General features: G+C 41.1%; 1 protein-coding gene across 50 annotated transcripts in view; it reads right to left on the bottom strand.

Moving 5' to 3' along the window:
- Clasp2 (cytoplasmic linker associated protein 2) overlaps positions 1 to 19,362 on the bottom strand; it is a 193,434-nt gene that overhangs the window by 9,893 nt on the left and 164,179 nt on the right. For all 50 annotated transcript variants that reach the window (XM_076577230.1, XM_076577234.1, XM_076577231.1 and 47 more), the window contains 8 exons: positions 19,042 to 19,185; positions 15,620 to 15,763; positions 12,775 to 12,881; positions 9,921 to 10,074; positions 7,498 to 7,723; positions 4,409 to 4,602; positions 2,816 to 2,944; positions 847 to 1,053 (listed from right to left, as the gene is read on the bottom strand). In XM_076577230.1, the coding sequence (XP_076433345.1) occupies positions 847 to 1,053; positions 2,816 to 2,944; positions 4,409 to 4,602; positions 7,498 to 7,723; positions 9,921 to 10,074; positions 12,775 to 12,881; positions 15,620 to 15,763; positions 19,042 to 19,185 (1,305 nt within the window). The remainder of the gene's footprint in view (positions 1 to 846; positions 1,054 to 2,815; positions 2,945 to 4,408; positions 4,603 to 7,497; positions 7,724 to 9,920; positions 10,075 to 12,774; positions 12,882 to 15,619; positions 15,764 to 19,041; positions 19,186 to 19,362) is intronic.

Below are 19,362 nucleotides of genomic sequence, written 5' to 3'. Positions count from 1 at the left end.
AGATAAACTACTGTATATGCAAAGGAATAAATTATCCATTCTCTTTAAAAAGAGCTCAATATACATACTATGTAATATTGTTCAGCCACTAAAACTACATTGTAGAATATTAACAAAGTTTTACAGTATGTGGCAATATTGCAAAATATAATCCCATTTTTGCTAAAATGTTTATATGTATGGGTGGAGAGAAAAAGTCACAGCCACAATGCATCTATGAATATTCATCAGTATAACCACTTTCCAGATAGATGTGGCAACAGATTTCTGCTTCTAGATGTACACAAGTACTGCAATAGTTATAGTAATAAAAAGCAGAGAAAAACGCAGAACCCAAATATTCAGCAATGAATGGATGGATAAACAAATGGAAATTCCTACATGAGGGAATGAAATTCTGACATTATGAACGAACCCACAAAACACAAAATAACAAGAGGACAAATATTTATGTTTTTCACATATATGAAAAATCTATAGTAATTAAGTTCAAAGACAATAGAATAGAGATTATTGGGGACTGGGAGGGAAGTTATGAGAAATGGGTTTATTGCTTTGTACAAAATGCTAGGCTAGAATGATGGGGATGGTCTAGCAATGGACAGTAGTGACAGTTATGTAACACTACAAATGGATTTCACAACACCAGATCATGTACTTAAGAGATTGCTGAGTAGTACCTTTTATGTTACATATTGGGTACCATACCTAAACCCCACCTACCCCAGTGCAAATCTTTGTCTTGAGCATGGCAGTCTTGACTGTGCTACTAGTGTTGCTTGAAAACAGTGTGAGATAACCAAAGCACACCTGCATCCTGACGGACTCCTCCAGTCTGCAGCTTACCTGTATTAGACCCGGCATGATCTCTGGTAAAAGCATGTTAAGGGTGTCCTTGGATACTCTCTCTATCACTTTTGTTTGCATTTTGATTGCAGCCAGATTAATTGGGTAGTCAGCAGTTTGTATGATCGGACAAAGCACTTTGATGCACTGCTCTGGACTAATTGAAGTAGCCAACACGGAGGCAGCTTCCTCAGCAGACCTCACCACCTAAAACAAAAGGCAAAGCCAGCCAGGAAAAACAAACAAACAAACAAACTGTAAATCCTAAATATGAATTTCATCAAGCATTTAACTTGACTTGGTACTTTGGATGTGCATTGAAAATATTGCAGTGAACAGATGAATACAAGAAGGGAGGTAAGATCAGACTAACAACTACCAGGAGCTGCCGACACTGGGCTCCACCTGTCATTCTTCTTCTTCCCAGTTCCTCTACTGTTGGCAACAGTAGTTTCATGACTTTAAGAATTTACTTAGTTTGCTTTATTTCATGTCATTGTGAGATAAGTGGTACAAACACTCCTTGAATGTAGGGGGCTAATGAACAGACCTCACTGTGGTTTGTAGGGAGCGAGAATATCATGAACATGAAGTAAGGAAAGAGGTTTACATGACTCTTAAGAAGGCTGTTTGTGGGGGCTGGAGAGATGGCTCAGAGGTTAAGAGCACTGGTTGTGCTTCCAGAGGACCTGAGTTCAATTCCCAGCACCCACATGGTGGCTCAAACCATCTAATAATGAGCTCTGGTGGCCTCTTCTGATAAGTAGGAATACATGCAGATAGAACACTGTATATATAATATTAAAAAAAAAAAAAGCTTACTGAATAAACCTGTAACAGAGGCAAAGGTCCTGTAAGTGATTCACACTTAAAAATGACAATGTTATCTTCACTTGTTATATAAACAGCAAATTCTTAGTGCTAAGTGGAATGCAGGCTGGTGAACTCTAATTAGAAAACGAAGAGCAAAAGGGAGAAATCAAAACTGGATGAATTACAGGAAAGGTCTTGGTATCCATGTATCACATGGGATAGAGCATATGCTCACATCTGTGTGTGTGAAGGCCAGAGCTGGGTGTCATTCCTCAGAAGCCACCCCTCCTATTCAAAAATAAAAACTGAAATGATGGTGTTCTGCGTGCATGTGTATTAATGGGTGTATGCCTGGGTGTCTGTGGGAGTCAGAGGACAACTTGCAGGAGTTGGTTCTTTCCTTCCCCCATGGGAGTCAAACTCCTATCATAAGCCTTGGGAGCAAATGCCTTTCTCTTGCCAGCCCCCAAGTTGTTTCTGCAGAAAGGGTCTCTCATTAGCATGAGATCTGCCAGTTCAGCTAGGCTGGCTGGTCAGCAAGGCCTGGTGATCTGCTTGTCTCCACTGTCCTGTCCTGGGGTTAGACTCAAACCAGCACACCCAGCTTTTTTCCTGCAAGTTTGGGGACTGAACTCAGATTTTCATCGTTCTGCAATAAGTACTCTACTGACTGATTTATGTGCCCAGCTCTATGCTTACATCTTAATCAAGCATTATATCAAAAACAAGTATTTATGAAGGAAATGATTAAGAAGGACACAGCTTGAAATGCTAGCTCACACCTGCAATCCCAGTACTTAGAAGATTCAGGCAAGAGGGTGTTCAGAGTTCAAGGCCAGTTGGAACACATAGTGAGTTTCAGGCAAAACCAAGGTATAATATAAGACTAAGTATGAGGAAGTACACAAGAAGATGGTTCAGTAGGTAGAGATGCCTGCCATACAAGCCTGGTGACCTGAGTTCAATTCCCAGAAGACACATAAAGGTGGAAGAAAAGAACTGACCATATGCTCACACACATACAGCATGCACATATACACAATAAATAAAACTAAGCCCTCATCCACCAAACCAGAGTGCTTTCTGGGAAGCGCTTACAGGTTTATGAGACATAACTGTGATAATACACTAGTGACTGAACTTCTTGGTCACTCACCTCTTTATGAGGGTCTTTGTGTGCTTCCAATGTTTTCATGACGGTCAGCTCTGCATAGTTTTTGAATCTTGCTGGTTGATGCCTTAAGATTTCTTTTAAAACTTTTAATGCCAAAGCCCTGATTGTTGGCTAAGAAGAAACATTTAAGTGGTTTTAATAATATTTTGGATAGCACAAAATCTTTGCACATTTTCAATTTCTATAAGCATTTTAAGGTTGGGAGGAGGGACGCTGTATAAAGCATGTAGTACACAATTTATCACCTCTAGTGGAAAACGGATCACTCTTACTTCTGTTGTATTTGGGAGATAGGCTGGGATCAAGGCTGTAATGTAGCCCAGGCTGGCCCCAAAGGTTTAATCCTGCTGTTTTCACCTCCAGAATGTAGAGATTATAGGCATGTGCTACTACATCTACATTTTATATTTAATTAGGGGTCTGTGCCTGTGTATAAGAGTGCAGGTGCCTTCAGAGGCCAGAAGCACGGGATCTCCTGGAGCTGGAGCTAAGGTGCTTGTGAGCTGCCCAATATCGGGAGTTTGGCATTCAACACAGGTCCTCTTCCAGAGCATTAAGCACTCTTAGCGGCTTAGCCACCTCTCCAGCCCCATAGACAGATTTTTAAAAAATTTTAGTCTTTCTAGGCTTAAGACCATATTACCAGAGTTTGTGAGAAAAAAAAAAAAAACAAAAAAAAACAAGACAGACAAGTTAAAAATTCTGGAAGTTGTTGAAAGGAGGGAGATGGAGAAGAGGAGAGAAACCCCTGACTTTTGAGTGAGGCATGGGGGTTGGCAGTAGCTGCATATAGGGCAGAGGGCATCTTCAAGGCCTAGAGTGTCAGGGGAAGCAGGCTTAGGCTTTTGGCTAATAACCACAAAGGAGATAGAAGGAAAAGGAAAAGCTGTGCTTTTTAAGCTAAAATTCACAGAAGTACAGGCTCTGCAAGGAAGACCTGCAAACAACTGCTTGGTACTTGGTTTCAGACAGAGTCTCACCCTGTCGCCCAAGCTGTTCTTGAACTTGAAGTGATTCTTCTAACAGCCTTCCAAGTGCTCAGCTTTATTACTTTGAAATAAGTAACATTTTGACTATGAAAGGAATTTTTGCAACTGAAAACATGCCCCCCCCCCCCACAACTGTGTAGCCCTGGCTGTCCTTGAACTCACAGGGATCCGCCTGCCTCTGCCTCCCAAGTGCTGGGATTAAAGGCGTGTGTCACCATTGCCCGCCCGGCTCTGAAAACATATTTAAATATGTACAAGTAATTTTTACTTTTCTGTGGGAATCAGCTTGCTACATGTATCTTCTTTTAACTATTGGAAACTTCTTAAAATTTTTAGAAACAAAAATCTGCTAAAAGAAACAGCACTTCAGAGTAAAAACTACATGCAGAAAACAGCAGCAGAACAGAGTCATTTTGTCAAGTTCCAATGTGTACTAGCTGATCAATAGGAAAGCTAAACAATAAGCAAGGGTTGGAAAGGCCCTGGGTGTGATTCCTAGTCTGCTACCCACAAAGCCAAGTAAGAATAAATCCATAAACCCTCAGAGAGTACAGAATATCATTTATATACATATCCTGCAATTTACCTCTTTGTCCCCAAGAGTCTCAAGCAATAACAGCAATATTGTTTTGAAGTGTTCATCCCAAACACTGAAAGATTCTTCCTGGGTTAGCTTCATGAGTTCATAGAGGGCAATTTTTCTTTCTTCTATACGTTCATTGTGGTTAGACAGCTCCTTCAACAGCTCTGCAACTAGGTCAGAATGGTCTAAGGAAAGATCTGTCAGAAGGATGGAATATTAATTTTGTACTTTTACAGGCTGACTCTCAGGTGTAGAAATGACCACTTTAGAACACTGTGAAAAATAGCTACAACCAATGTGTAAGGAAACCCCGGAGCTATCACCCAGAGCTCAGCAAGAGTGTAGCCCTCCCCCATCCCCATCCCCACTGCACATCTCCTAGTTACTGCCAGTCAGGAAGCACTCCTCCGGAGGCTCTCTGTGTGTCTGGACACTCCACTTTCAGTGATTCAGGTAGTTACGACTTGATCATTGGGAACTTCTCCAGCAATATTTCAGCAGTGGGCTGACCCACTGACTGCTGTTGGAACAATTATTTTAAGGAGTTACAAATGTTCATTATCACGGGGCAGCAGTGGCACATGCCTTTAATGCCAGCACTCGGGAAGCAGAGACAGAGACAGGCGGACCTCTGTGAGTTTGAAGCCAGTCTCATAATCAGAGCTCGAGTACCAAGGCAGGCTCCAAAGCTACAGAGAAACCCTGTCTCAAAAACAACAAAAAATGTTCACTATCTAATCATGTCATTCCTTCCATGGACCAGAATTTTTCAGCAGAGAGTAACTTTATCAATTAGAGTTATTTTCTTTGTCCTGAAATATGGGCAAAATAAAGGTTTTATTCTTAATTTTTATTATCTACCCATCCATCCATCCCTCCATCTATATCAAGACAGGGTCTCACTATGAAGTTCTGGCTGTCCATCAATTGTAATCAAAGAGGAGCGGGGTTTTAGTTATGGTTTTAATTTATGTGCATGTGTGTATATCTCTGTGCGTGTATGCCACATATGTGCAAATGCCTTCAGAGGCTAGAAGAAGGCATCATATCCCCTGGAGCTGGAGTTACAGGCAATTGTGAGTTGCTTGATCTAGGTACTGGGAACCATACTTGGGTCCTCAGCAAGAGCATCGAGTATTCTTCACAGTAGAACTGTCTCCAGTCTTACCAAAGAGTGGATTTGTCTTTGCTCTCTTTTAAATAGTTATTTATTTATTTAGAGATAGGGTCTACATAGGACTGCATCACTATGCCTGGTTCATTTTTTAAAAAGTATTTATTTATTGTGCGCATGGGCACCATAGCATATGGATGGAAGTCAGAGGACAACTTGCAGGAGTCAGTTCTCTCCTTCTGTGGGTTCTAAGGATTGAATTTAGGCTGTCAGACTTGGTGGCAAATGCCTTTCCCACTAAGCTTTATGTCTGGCACTGAGAGGAATTTCAAGTTTACCACAGAAAGTCAAATAGCACTGGAACTTTTTTTCAATTTTATTTCATGTGTCTGGAGGTTTTGCCTGTGTGTGTGCAAATGTACCATGTGCACGCCTGATCCTCTCCAAGATCAGAAGAGGGTATCATATCCCCTGGAAGTGGAGTTATGAATGGTTATGAACTACCATGTGGGTGCTAGGAACTGAATTCAGGTCCTCTGCAAGAATAGGAAGTACTCTTAGCATTCTCTAGCCCTGTACTGGAAATATTTAAAGAAAGTAACATGGATTCAAAGGAATAAAAAGTCTGGGCTAACGAGACAGCTCAGTGGTTAAGAATACTGGCTGCTGCTGAGTAGCAGTGGCACACGCCTTTATTCCCAGCACTCAGGAGGCAGAGGCAGGCAGATCTCTGGGTTTGAGGCCAACCTGGTCTACAAAGTGAGTTCCAGGACAGCCAGGGCTACAAACAGAAACCCTGTCTTGAAAAAGCAAAAAAAAGAAAACAAACAACAACAACAAAAGAGCACTGGCTGTTCTTCCAGAGGATCCAGGTTCAATTCCTAGCACCCACATGGCAGCTGTAACTCCAGTTCCAGGGGATCTGGCACCCTCACAGATAAACATGCATGCAAAACACCAACACACATAAAAATGTAAGTAAATCTTTAAAAATGTATTAAAAAACTAATTCCTTACCAACAAGGAGAGACAGTATTCTGTACTTTATTATTGCTTTTCATGTATCTTGGCTGTGCCTTGCTGCTTACTGTGATCAGAAGGGCAGAGTGTATAGTCACAACTACCCCTTTCCAGAGTTGACAAGGGTACCTACTGAAGAGAGTAGTGACTACCCATCAGGCTATGCAGATTAATAACCCATAGACCTTTAGACTGAAGCCAATTTTACCTTCATGTGAACATAAATAATATGCTCTCTTGTAATAGGCCCTGAAACGAACCTTTATTCATAAAAGAGATCATGATTTCACACTCAAAGTATTATTATAAAGAATGAGTTATTTCATGAGAAGATCTCTGTCATTCTAGTATACAAGTTTGTCTGGAAATAAACTAAATTCATATGCTATAACTGGTTGAGTTGTTCCTGGGAGGATGTTAGAGTTATCTTGATTTTTGACAGTGAGGTCAAGTTGACCACCCAGGTTCTCACTCTGAACATAAAAACTATCAAAATAGTATATAAACAAACACTTACAGGTTAGGAGAATATATTTTGTCAATTTTGAATCAACATGGACACATATATTTGGGTCCAGAGATATTTAGACGAAGAGGGATGATCTGCCCCGAATGTGGGAGGCACCATCCATGGGCCGGAGTTCCAGACTGAATTAAAGGAGAAAGTGAGCTACACATAAGGACCCACTCACTTCTGACACCGATTCGATGTGAGCAGCTGCCTCGTGCTCTCACTACCATGACTTTCCAGTCCTGATGTGTGTGTTCTGAAACTGTAAGCCTTCCTTAAGGTGCCTTAGTCAACCATTTTGACCCAGTGACACGTAACAAGTACACATTCCCATTCCCCATTTCCTTACATTTTAAAGAGTTACAATAAAAAAGCAGATACAGCCATTGTTTCATTGATCATCGGTCCTCTAAAATGCAAGTGCTAGCATTGTAACCCGTAACATACCGTCAGGAAACTGGTCAGCGTCATCATCAAACATGGCTTCCTTGAGGGCAGACTTGTTGAAGGGACTGATGCTATCTGAATAGTTATATGGATTATAGTCACGAGAGCGTGAAGAGGAGTGAACTGGCATTGAATGGAGCAAAGATGCTTTATTATCAAGAGCTGTCTGGCTGGAGTCAGTGGCATCACCTCCTGCTCGTGGATCTGACATTCCAGGGCCACACATCTATTGACAGGAAGAGGAAGGCACAGCAAGTTACCTCATTTTAAAATACCTTCTTCACATTCTAAAAAGATGCTTCTTGGGGGCTGGAAAGATGACTTGGCAGTTAAGAGTGTTTTTTTGCTCTTCCAGAGGACTTGAGTTCAGTTCCCAGGCCCTATACTAGTTCCAGGAGATTGAATGCCCTCAGCAGGCACCCACCCTGGGCATATACTCACACAAATATACGAATAAAAATAGTCTTAAAAAACAAAAAACAACAAAAAACAAAAAAACAACAACAAAAAACAAACAAACAGGTGTTTGACTACTGTTTAAGGGGCTATTTAAGAACAGTAGCAATAGGACTGGAGAGACGGCTCAGTGGGTAAGAGTACCCAGGTTCAGTTCCCTATAACTACATAGCAGCTCAAAACCATCTAACATTAGTTTCAGGGGGACAGATGCCTTGTCTGGTCTCTGTGGACACCAAGAATGCATGCATATGGTTCACATACATACAGGCAAAATACTCATACACATAAATAAATAAATAAATAAATAAATAAATAAATAAATAAATAAATAAATAAATAAATAAGTTAATCTTTATTGAAAAAAAAAGTTAAGGGCATAGAGAATTGGCTCAGTGGTTAAGAGCATAGGCTGCTCTTCTAGAAGACCCTAGTTCAGTTCCCAGCACCAGCATGGTGGTTCACAACTATTTGTAACTCCTGCTCCAGGGGGATCTGACAACCACTTCTTGCCTCTGCATACACATGGTGCACAGGTGTATACACTTAAAATAAAAACAGTAAGTTAAAAAACAAACAAAGGTAACAATAATTTAAAAAGAAATTAATGAGAAACAGTATGGGTTACAAAATATATTCCAAATGAAAAAGCTTAAATAAAGATGTAAAGAAACCACAGCTGAGAGGCAAATAAGCCATCACAAATGTTGCCTCCAATGATGTTATTTTTGTCAATGACTCAACCATGTAACATTAACACTGAGATTAGCAAGAGCTTTTCTATGCCAGCTAAAGATACAAAGGCTTTCATTAGCAAAACATAGTTGAGGCTATATCTCAGTGCTAGGAGGGTTTGCCCCGTACATTCAAGGCTCTGAATTCAATCTCAGCAATGAAACAAACAACAATTAACAAGTCATCTTTGAAATTTGGCACACTATACTATCTTTGAATAATGAGCTATCTTAATAGCATCTTTCAGCTTTTATTTTTATGCCTCCTTCCTCCCAAAGGACAGGTTTAAAGGTCAATATAATTTCAGAAGGATGCTAATAGAGTTGGGATATATTAACACCTTTGCTCAAACACCAATATTAATACAAATACAAGTATCAAAATTATTATCACCACAAGTACCACAATCATCAGCATCTATCGAGCAACTACATGCCACGCTGGTGCCTGGGAACTCTACATGCATCCTTTGTCCTTCATCCAGTCCATGTACAACCAGTCCAAGCCAAGAACTGCTCCTGTCATTACTTGAGGCACCACCCTGGTCATGTAATATTTGCAAAACAAACACAGAAAGCCTTTCAGCAGTAAAACTACCCTGCTGTTGCCACCACATGCAGCTTTAGGATAGGGAACCTCAAACCTAGGTGTTTTTGACAACCATTTTTATTATTCTACTAGTATTGAGCTTTACCAGACAGGTATAAGGAAAACCAAGTGAGGGAAAAGGTAGGTGGGGAGTCCTTCAGAGATGTGCTGAAATGCTGGGGCTCTGTGGATACTGAGCAACAATGCTCTCAACAGGAATGAAGGGATGGCTTATTGTAAGAGTACTCTAAGCTGCCAGAGACAAGTGTAAGGAGATGCAAATGTAAATGGTATACATTCACCTTCCTTGATGGTACAATCTAACCCAAAACTCTAAAATAAAGAAACATCTCTACTTAGAAATCTAAAGAGAACTATAGGAAGAACCTCTGTCTTACACATCTAATACCTAAAACTCGCTAATACGTGGGAGGTTGATACTCAGTAAATGCTTAAGAGTCACTACCTCCTAAAAATTATACGTGAAAATTAACAAACAAAACAATAACAACAACAACCCCCACCCCCCCTCCCCAATCCTTGATGGAAACCAAAGCAGCCTGGGCAATGTAAGAACACTCACATGGGAGGGCTCTTGTATGTTAGGATGGTGATAACGATGGAACAAACATGCCAACACTTACTGTGTCACCATCCTCTTTTTTAGGGTCCCTCTTCAGTGGTTCGCTCATATCTTCTTGGCTTCTGAAGCTGAAATTCTGAATTGCCTCAGTGACACCTCTAAGGGAGCTGTAAATGTCTTCAGAATTCATGTTTTCTGTGTCGTAATCAAATGCACTGCGAAAAAGATGGTACTAATTTTTACTTATTTTATTTTTTGTTTGATTTGATTTTCATATCTATGTGCATGAGTGTTCTGCCTACATGTATACATGTGTTCCATGTGTGTGCAGAACCCTTGGAGGTCAGCAAAGGGCATCAGATTCCTTGGAAACGGAGTTAACAGATAGCTGTGAGCTATCAAGTGGGTGTTGGGATCCAAACCCAGGCTCTCTGTCCCAAAGTGCTCTTAACTACAGAGCATCTCTCCAATCTCCATTTGTCTGTCTGTTTATTTATTTTGAAGGTCTCACTCTGTGGCTCAGGCTAGTCTTGAACACACAGCAATCTTCCTCAAAGTGCTGGAATTAGAGGTGTAAGCTACCACAGTTGGCTACTAATTTTCAGTTATATTTTTAAAATATGAACAGGCTAGATGTGGTGGTATACACCTGTAATACCAGCACCTGGGGAGTGGACGAAGGAGGGTCAGGGGTTCAGGGCATCCTCTACTACATAGCAGGTTGAAGGCCAGCCTGGTCTAAACCTGACTCTGTTGAAATAAACACATTTGAGGATATTTATGAAGATAATAATCATCTATTTTTGACATAAAAACTCACTCTGTAACCTAAACTTGGCTAGAACGCACTCTGGAGCCAACCTAGGCCTCAAACTCAAGAGTCTCCTGCCTTCACCTCTAGAGTTCTGAAATTATAGGAAAGTATCACTATGACCAGTGAACACTGAACTCACAGAGATCCTCCCACTTCTGTCTCCTGAGTGATGGAGTTAAAAGCATGGGCTACCATGCCTGATCTTAAAATTACATTTAATTTGCATGTGTGTGCAGGTCAAGTAACTACTTCTGGAAACTGATTCTTTCCTTCCACATGTGGATCCTGGGAACCAAGTTCGATAGATATTTTGCAGCATGAACTTTTACCCACTGAGCCATCTTATCAACACAGCTTACACTTTAAATAAATGTTTTTATAACATGTGAACACTATACAAAATTCAAGTTTCAGTATGCATAAATACAATTTTACTGGAGCATAGCCAGTATGTATGTTAAGACTGTCTGTGACTGTTTTAGGAGCACAACAACAGAGCTGAATAAAGGTCACAGACCACTTGGCTTGAAAGCCTAAAATATTGGCCATTTGGCCCTTTATAGAATGCATCCCAGTCCTTGTAAGTAAAAAACAGTAAGAGCACTAGTTTAAGAAGAAACAAACATAGTTGCTGGTGAACGCCGGTGTTCTTAGCACTCAGAGAGTGGAGGCAGAAGGATCAGGAGTCCACAGCCATCCTCTGCCACATGGCCAGCAGGAGGCCAGCCTGAGTAGCCATGCATTCTAGCGTCTGAGAGCAGTCTTTGGTAGAGAAAAAGGGAACTTATATTTCACCTACTTATAGTTCCTGCCTATTATTTGGCAAAATATGCCTTGGGAAATAAACAACAACAAAAATAAAGGTAAAAGAAAAGAGGCAGGGAAGATTTTGAAATAAAAAAAAGTATTATAGTTATGTGTCGGGGTGGGGGTGGGGCACATGGCACGCATGTGGGGTCAGAGGAAAGCTCTGTGGAGTCAGTTCTCTCCTTCACCTACATGGTGACCTAAGGACTGAGCTCAGGCAGCCATGCCTTTTCACCAACAGCAATTATCTCCTGAGTCATCTCTGCAGACTGTTTGAATTTTGAACACTGAACATAAATGTTAATGACATGAATTCTATAATCAAATTCTAAATTCAATTAAGGCTTGAATTTACCCAGCAAAATTGTCACAAATGTATAACACACAGGTTAGGTGATAAGTTTCAATACATTTTCTTTCTTAATCTCTGATGTAGCACCCTGTAATCTTAATGGATAATCTGATAAAGCAAGCCATGATGTATGACCAATAACAAAATGTAGGCCAGTACTTCTAATAGGAAATACTTTAGGAATCATTTTACAAAAGGCCAGCAAAAGGGGCTTGGTGGCTATCGACTAATGAATAAAGGATTTAACTGGGGACTGGCAAGATGGTCTGTTTGGTGAAGGTGCTTGCTGAGCAAGCCTGGTCACCTGCACTGACTCCCTGGAACCCACAGGGGAGGAAGCAAACAAACTCCTGAAGATTGTCTCCTGACCTTCACATACAACCCTTGCTTGGCCCATGTGCACCTGCACTCACACACATCCAATTAAAAAAAGAGAAAAGAACTGAATCTCAAATAGACCCACGCTTGAACTGTGTGCGAAAATTTTCTATCTCTTACTTTGTATTGAAAAGCAATATCTCAGTCACATATTTTCTTAGAAATATACATAATGTACTCATAATCTATTTAACTCTTCCCCATTCTTCTCTCTTTATGCTTTGCCTATAAGCTCAAGTCCCTCCTGACCTTTCAGAAGTGATTCATCAGTATTCTATCTAATACCATAACTGATACTGCCGTTTATTCTAAGTAGTGTAACAGAAAAGACCTGTACAATTTACAGTCTGAGAAATGTAACTATGCTCTTTAAGAAAACAATACCTCTTCATCCTATATATCATCATTTAAAGGGTTAGATTTTATATACAGTCAAAGTTGTTTGAATCTGCTCAGTTTCTAAGACATTCCAAGTCCAATAAAGTCTACTGGGATTACAGTTACTCTGCCTTTCTAAGAATGGAAACTGGTAACACAGAACATGAACGACAACAGTCATCTCACCTTGGAGATAATGTAGTCTGGGATGTGTTGGTAGGAGAAGTAAGAGGACTGGACCAGTTGGCTGGTGATCGAGGTGTTGGTCTTGTCAAAGGACTTCCCATGGAACTCTGAAGTGGGAGTAAAAAGAGTTTTACTACAGGAAAATGCAACTAAAAGGTCCCTAGGGAAGAGACACAGTCACGAGAGAGAACATTATCCAAGTGCCTTCTATGTCAGCATTCTAAATATCCACGCACTCACGTTTAGCTTCTGGGAGAAAATGTGTCTCAGATTCAGAAACCTACCTCTTTAGCCTTCTCCCTCACCTCCTTACCCCCACCCCCCATCCCCGGCCCCACTCTGAGAGAGTCTCATGTACCCCTGACAAGCCTTGAACTCACTATATGCCCAAGGATGACCTTGAACTTCCAATCCTTCTGCCTCCATCTTGCAAGTGCTGGGTTACAGGTGTGCATCACCATGCCCATTTGTTTTTAACCTGCTTGTCTCTCAAACATTATTAACATTTTTTCTATGAAGGATTTAACATGATCCTAAACTTTTTTTTTTTTTTTTTTTTTTTTTTGAGACAGGGTCTCTTAAGTAGCCCTGGAACTCAATATATAGATCAGGCTGGTCTCAAACTTACAAAAACTTGTTTGCCTCTGCCTCATATTAAAAAAATTTAAATCAGCTTTCTGTTCTTAGCTAATTAACCCTTCCTACTTCATTGATAGTTCAATTTAATTCCTTCTGAGTCTTTTAGACATGATTTTCACAAAGCCACTAAGACAGTAAAATCTGGTCATGGTATCAATCTGTCTTTTTCCATTTAAGAAGAGAAGGGACTGGCTCACAAGACATTACTCCCAGAGAAACTCTGACGCAGGAGCTGGTGCACTGTCGGCAGTAGAGGAAAAGAGCACACACTTGAACAGAGACCGAGCAGGCCTCCCAGAGGGTACGGACACAGCTAACTAAGCAGCTAAGGCATGTGTGTATGTGTGTGTGTGTGTGTGGGGGGGGGGGGGGGCTCTGGGACACTGACTGCAGGCTGCTTCCCTACTTCTAGCCCTTGAGGAACATTCGTAAGATACTATTGTCCTTTCCTGTAGCTACGCTTCGAATGCAGCTAATTCTAACAGACTAAGTAAAGAGAGCTTCTAAGAAGGCCTCCACCTCTTTAAGGAAGGAGAACCCAGACCATTTGGAAGATAACGAGTTAACTGCAATTAGGAGACATGAGGAACCAAGAGTTCATTAGAATTATCAATTGAGACACCTGCAAGGTCAGAGGGTAGTAACATCCAGCAAGTGACCAATACCTAGAAGACAGTCAAGGTCAATAGTAAATCTGAGGTCAGAGGTGGACAGAAAGGGGCTCCCACCATATTTCATTGTTGAGCAGTGCATAAACAGTGCATGATCATCTTTCTGGTTGGGCTGGGGGACATGCAAATGCTATGTGGGTCCTCCATTACTGGTCTACAATATCTGAGAGAACTAGCCACTTTCATAGCAATTACTCCAGGCAAGATTTGTCCATTCTCTGACAAAGCTCTATAAAAGCTTAGATGAGCAAGTGTGATGCCTGTTTTTCTTCTCTTGGAAACCTTTCTGTCTCTCAGGAGTTCTCCCTTCTCTGTAACTCTTTTTAAGAAAGCTTGCTTTTGCTTTGCATGCTTCCTCCAGAGTCTGCATCTGTTATCTTCATCGCATGAGACAAGCTGGATTCCAAGTCACGTCAGTCTTTGGTGACCATCACAGTCCAGCATCCTAGGTCCTTGAGTTATGTACAAGTGGGCTATGAAATGTCTTGCCACACTTAAAAATCCGCCATCATTTTCAACCCTGAAACTCTTCCCCTTAAGGCTGGCATCAAGTACATCTGCATTATCCTTGTTATCAAATATCCCTCTTTGTGGTGATATTTTATTTGTACTGAAATGTGATTTTAATTTTATGTTAATAAATAAAGTTGCCCTGGGGTCAGAGCTATTAGAGCCATAGTAAGAGCGTGGTGGTTAGAAGAGCTAGGTAGATTTCTGTGTGTTCAGGGATACAGCCAGTATTGGAGACATACGCCTTTAAGACCTGGAGGGCGGTACTTACAGGCAGTGATGAGGCAGTCATGTGGTTGGGTTTACAACCAATGAGAAGGTAGAACAGAAAGATTATTTAAACAGGGACACAGGAAGTACCTCCCTCTCTCGGGGAAGCTAGGAGCACTGCAGGAGGTAAGATTTTATCTCTGAGCTCTGACCTCTCGGCTTTCTCTTTTACATTGGCTCTGTGTTTCTTATTTTAATAAAACGATTGGTTACATCACCTCTTTTAAAACTTTACTCAATCTTTTAGACATTTTACGTAAATTACACCTACTTCTATACGTTTCACTGGAATGAACGCTTAGTCAGACTTCCTCAGAACAAAATCCCAAATAGTCACACCAACAAGCCTGAAATCCTTTAGTGCGATTCTCTTCAAACTTACTAGTTGACTCAGGATGAGTCACATTTGCTGGTGCTCAAACATGAACTGATTTATCTGAAGGGTAAAAGGCACGAATGTCCTAAAGTTCTCCAAAGCTGGTGTCCCTCAGACACACTCTGCTCACATGTGTCTTTCCAAGTTGACCACTGCTAACTACTACCCCAATGCATACAAATTATAATATAAACAGGATAGTTCAAGGGACTCTACTCTTCCCAAGGCAATATTTAATCTCGCTAAAAAAATATTGCCAAATGCAGATATAAAAATCATATAGTAAAATTAATTAAGTCAACTTAATGCAAAACAAAGCAATCATTGTTAAACCAATCACAAGAGCACACAACAGCCACCTGTTGTGAGTGAGAAATACCTGGGTCCCATTGCCAGTGTTTCGAAGGTGGTTGTGAAGAAGTTTAGTAGCACCATCTTGGAAAGTTTTTGGTAAAGCTCCTAGTAACATTGTGAACTCCGGGGTATTGAGTTCAAATAAAGAAATCAGCACTGACTGTGCTGCCTGAAAGAAACAAAGACACAAAAAGTAGGTGAATGCAGTTTGGCTACTTGAAGGTGGGTGGCCATTTTCTTCTTATGTTTCTGCTCAGCAGCACAAGGCTTGACCACGTCTTCCATGGAAAAGGAAAACGTTAACTTTCATGATTCTTTTATGGGGAGGATAAAAACACTCTCAACTACCATTTATTTTCTGAAATTAAAAGACGGGACTATGAAAGTGTAACAGATGACAGACTGCAGGGTTATTCTGTCAACATAGATTACCGTTTCCGTTTTCCTAGTAAATGATCAAAAGCAAAAAGATGGCTGTATGAATCCCATTCAGGGTGACTTAATGCTGAAATTAAACTTTCTCAGTGTGTGAACTGATGGGCTTTACTTTTAAAGGAATACTGGGAGTAGAAGGGTACAAGTATGGGGGTTGGGGATTTAGCTCAGTGGTAGAGCGCTTGCCTAACAAGGCGCAAGGCCCTGGGTTTGATCCTCAGCTCCAAAAAAAAAAAAAAAAGAAAAGAAAAGAAAAGAAAGGTATAAGTATGTACATAGGCAGCACACAAAGGAGGGGTAAAAGGTAGGAATGGAAGGAGGGGAATTAAATGAAACCCAAGTACCCATGAAAATACCATGTGGAAAGATGCTACTTTGTGTGATAATTAAAAAATAAAGGCAGCATAAGAAGGTGAAAACAACAACAAACAAACAAGTCTACCAACCAATCAAACAAACCAAACCAGAATTTTACCATGTAGTTCTGGAGGGTGGCTTTGAGTCTATACCACTATGCTTGGCTCTGTAGGATTCTTTAACTACCAATATCTAGTCTTCTTTTAAGCAGCTAATCTAAAAAGTCTACAGTTAATCTCAATATAAGGTAAGCCAGGTGTTTCATAAAAATTAAAACAATATAAAACTTACTCAGATTAGTAGGAAAATTAAAATTATGTAACAATTTGGAGGAGAGCATGAAATGGTGCATGGTCACATGACCCATATCAAATGTACACACCTTGTTCCGGACCTTTTCTGATCTTACCCCATGAAAACCTCTGTGTTCTAACTTACAGAGTCTGAATAAGCAATAGTGGAGTGGCTAAAGTAGCCTGCATTCCAATAATGCAGCACCACAGAACATTGCCCGGGTCTATATGCATGACCACGCTGTGTGCGTGCAGGGTCTGCAGATGCCAGAGGTGGTCATCTGAGCCCTGGAATTACAATCACAGCCATTTGTGAGCTGTCGTGTGTGCAAGAGCAGCAGGTACTCCTCACTGCGGAAATGTCTCACTAGCCCTGCTGCTTTATTTTTTTTTCTCTCTCTCTCCTTCCCTACCCCCCTCCCTCTCTCATACTCTCTCTCTCTTGAGGCAGAGTCTTTTTACATAGCCAAGCTTTCCTGAAACTCATTCTGTAGATCAGGATGGCCTCGAATCCATAGAGATCTGTCTACCTTTGCCTCCTGAGTGCTGGATTAAAAGTTGTTCCACCATGCCTGGCCTCTGCTTTATTCTGCATTCTCAACTATAAACTTCTTCTTCTTCTTTTTTTTTTTTTTTGGTGTTTCGAGAAAAGGTTTCTCTATGTAGTTTTGGTGCCTGTCCTGGATCTTGCTCTGTAGACCAGGTGGCCTCAAACTCACAGAGATCCGCCTGGCGTTGCCTCCCGAGTGCTGGGATTAAAGGCGTGTGCCACCACCGCCCGGCTCTCAACTATGAACTTCTATTTGCTTCAGGTTTGCTTTGCTCTTTTTGACTCACTGTCTTATGGTGGTTGATTGGATAAATGATTTAAAATGTTTCTTCTTCTTATAAGCTCTGAATTAGAGGTTTCACAAAATACCTGACAAAACATTTATTTTGGCTCACAGCTTGAGGGCACAGTGCATTCATGTGGAAAAGGCTTGGTAAGTGGGAACATTCGGCAGCTGGTCACAAAGACCTGCCTTTACATTCTGAGTTGTTGGGATTAAAGGTGTGTGCCAGCTTAGCTTTCTATCTTCTTCATCATCATCACCATCATCGTGTTTGACTGTTTTGTCTGCATGTCTGTCTGTCTGTGTACTGTTGAGTTTCATCCAAAATACAGCTTCGGCTGTATCTCTAAGTTTTATCATGCCATGTCTTCACTTTCCTTCACTTCAGTGTATTTTTGTTTTTGTTTCCTGATACATGCGTCTGTGTTCATGTGTGTGCAGCTGTGCATAGACATGTACATGTGCTAACGTGTGTTCAGATGTGAGGCCAAAGGTCAGGCTAGCCTTCAACTCACAGAGATCTGCCTCCCAAGTGCTGGGATTAAAGGTGTGCACCCCCCTCCTCCAATTCTCCTTTAGTTTTTGAGACCAGGTCTCACTGAACTAGGAGCTCAACAACTGGGAAATAGCAGCTGGCCAGTGAGTCCTAGCAAGTTGATTGTAGCTGCTTCTTCCCAGCTTTGAGATTACAGGGATGTGCTGGGTTTTTAAAAATGTAGATGCTTGCCGGGCGGTGGTGGCGCACGCCTTTAATCCCAGCACTCGGGAGGCAGAGGCAGGCGGATCGCTGTGAGTTCGAGGCCAGCCTGGGCTACCAAGTGAGCTCCAGGAAAGGCGCAAAACTACGCAGAGAAACCCTGTCTCGAAAAAAACCAAAAAAAAAAAAAAAAAAAAAAACAACAACAAAAAAAAAACAAACAAACAAACAAAAAAAATGTAGATGCTAGGAATAGAAACTCCAATTCTGGTGCTTGCACGGCAAGCCCTTTACCCATGGAGCCATTTCTCTAGCACAAACGACACTTATTTTTGAGTAGATAGAAAATGCTAGCCATAAGTCCTTGGCAGAAACAATGAAAATATTAACATACACTAAAGGGCATGTAAAGCTCAGTCACGCTGGGCATGGTGGTCTATGCCAACATTCTTGGTCCTTGGCAGGTGGAGGCAAGAGGACTAGGAGTTCAAGGTCATCTACTACAGAGTGAGTTCTAGTTAGCCCAGGTGATCAAAGACTGTCTCAAAAATCCGTAACTCAAGGACATGACAAGCCAGGCAGACATTAACTCTAAGAACAGAACCTCTGTAAGAAAGGAAGCAGGAGCAAACCAACTGGTATAGGAGAAACTGCAAAACAAAACACAACAAGCGGTAAATCTCCACATTACCAAGAACCGATTCTTCAGTATAATAAAAAGCCCAGGAAACGCCAACTCTTCATTTATGATGAAATATATATAATGCCTGTATCTAAGAAAAAATCAGTTAAAAAACACCCAAAGTTATCTCCTGATCCCACTCAAACACACCTTTCGAACATCAGAACTTTTGGGCTCTGTCGTCCAAGTGATGACCCGAGACACTGCCAGGCGAGTCTCACTGGAATTTATAAAATCTCCTGGGTCCATCTGCTTGGCCAGAGTTTCTATGTACTTAAGGATAGCAACCTTCACCTGCAGAGGAAAGCACAATGGGAGAGGTCAGTGAGACAGACCCTCTGAGACACTGGGCAATGCATCAGAAATAATCATCATTAGTTTCTGCCAAGTGAAGCAGAAACCTCAACAAACCTCAAATGAGTAACAGCTACTTACCCATCTGATGTGAGGTGAGGATTTCTGTTTTCATAT

The sequence above is a fragment of the Peromyscus maniculatus genome, chromosome 7, assembly GCF_049852395.1.
Source record: "Peromyscus maniculatus bairdii isolate BWxNUB_F1_BW_parent chromosome 7, HU_Pman_BW_mat_3.1, whole genome shotgun sequence".
Lineage (NCBI taxonomy): Eukaryota > Metazoa > Chordata > Mammalia > Rodentia > Cricetidae > Peromyscus > Peromyscus maniculatus.
Note: the sequence above shows the minus strand (reverse complement) of the source record. Positions and strands in the feature narration are given on the sequence as shown.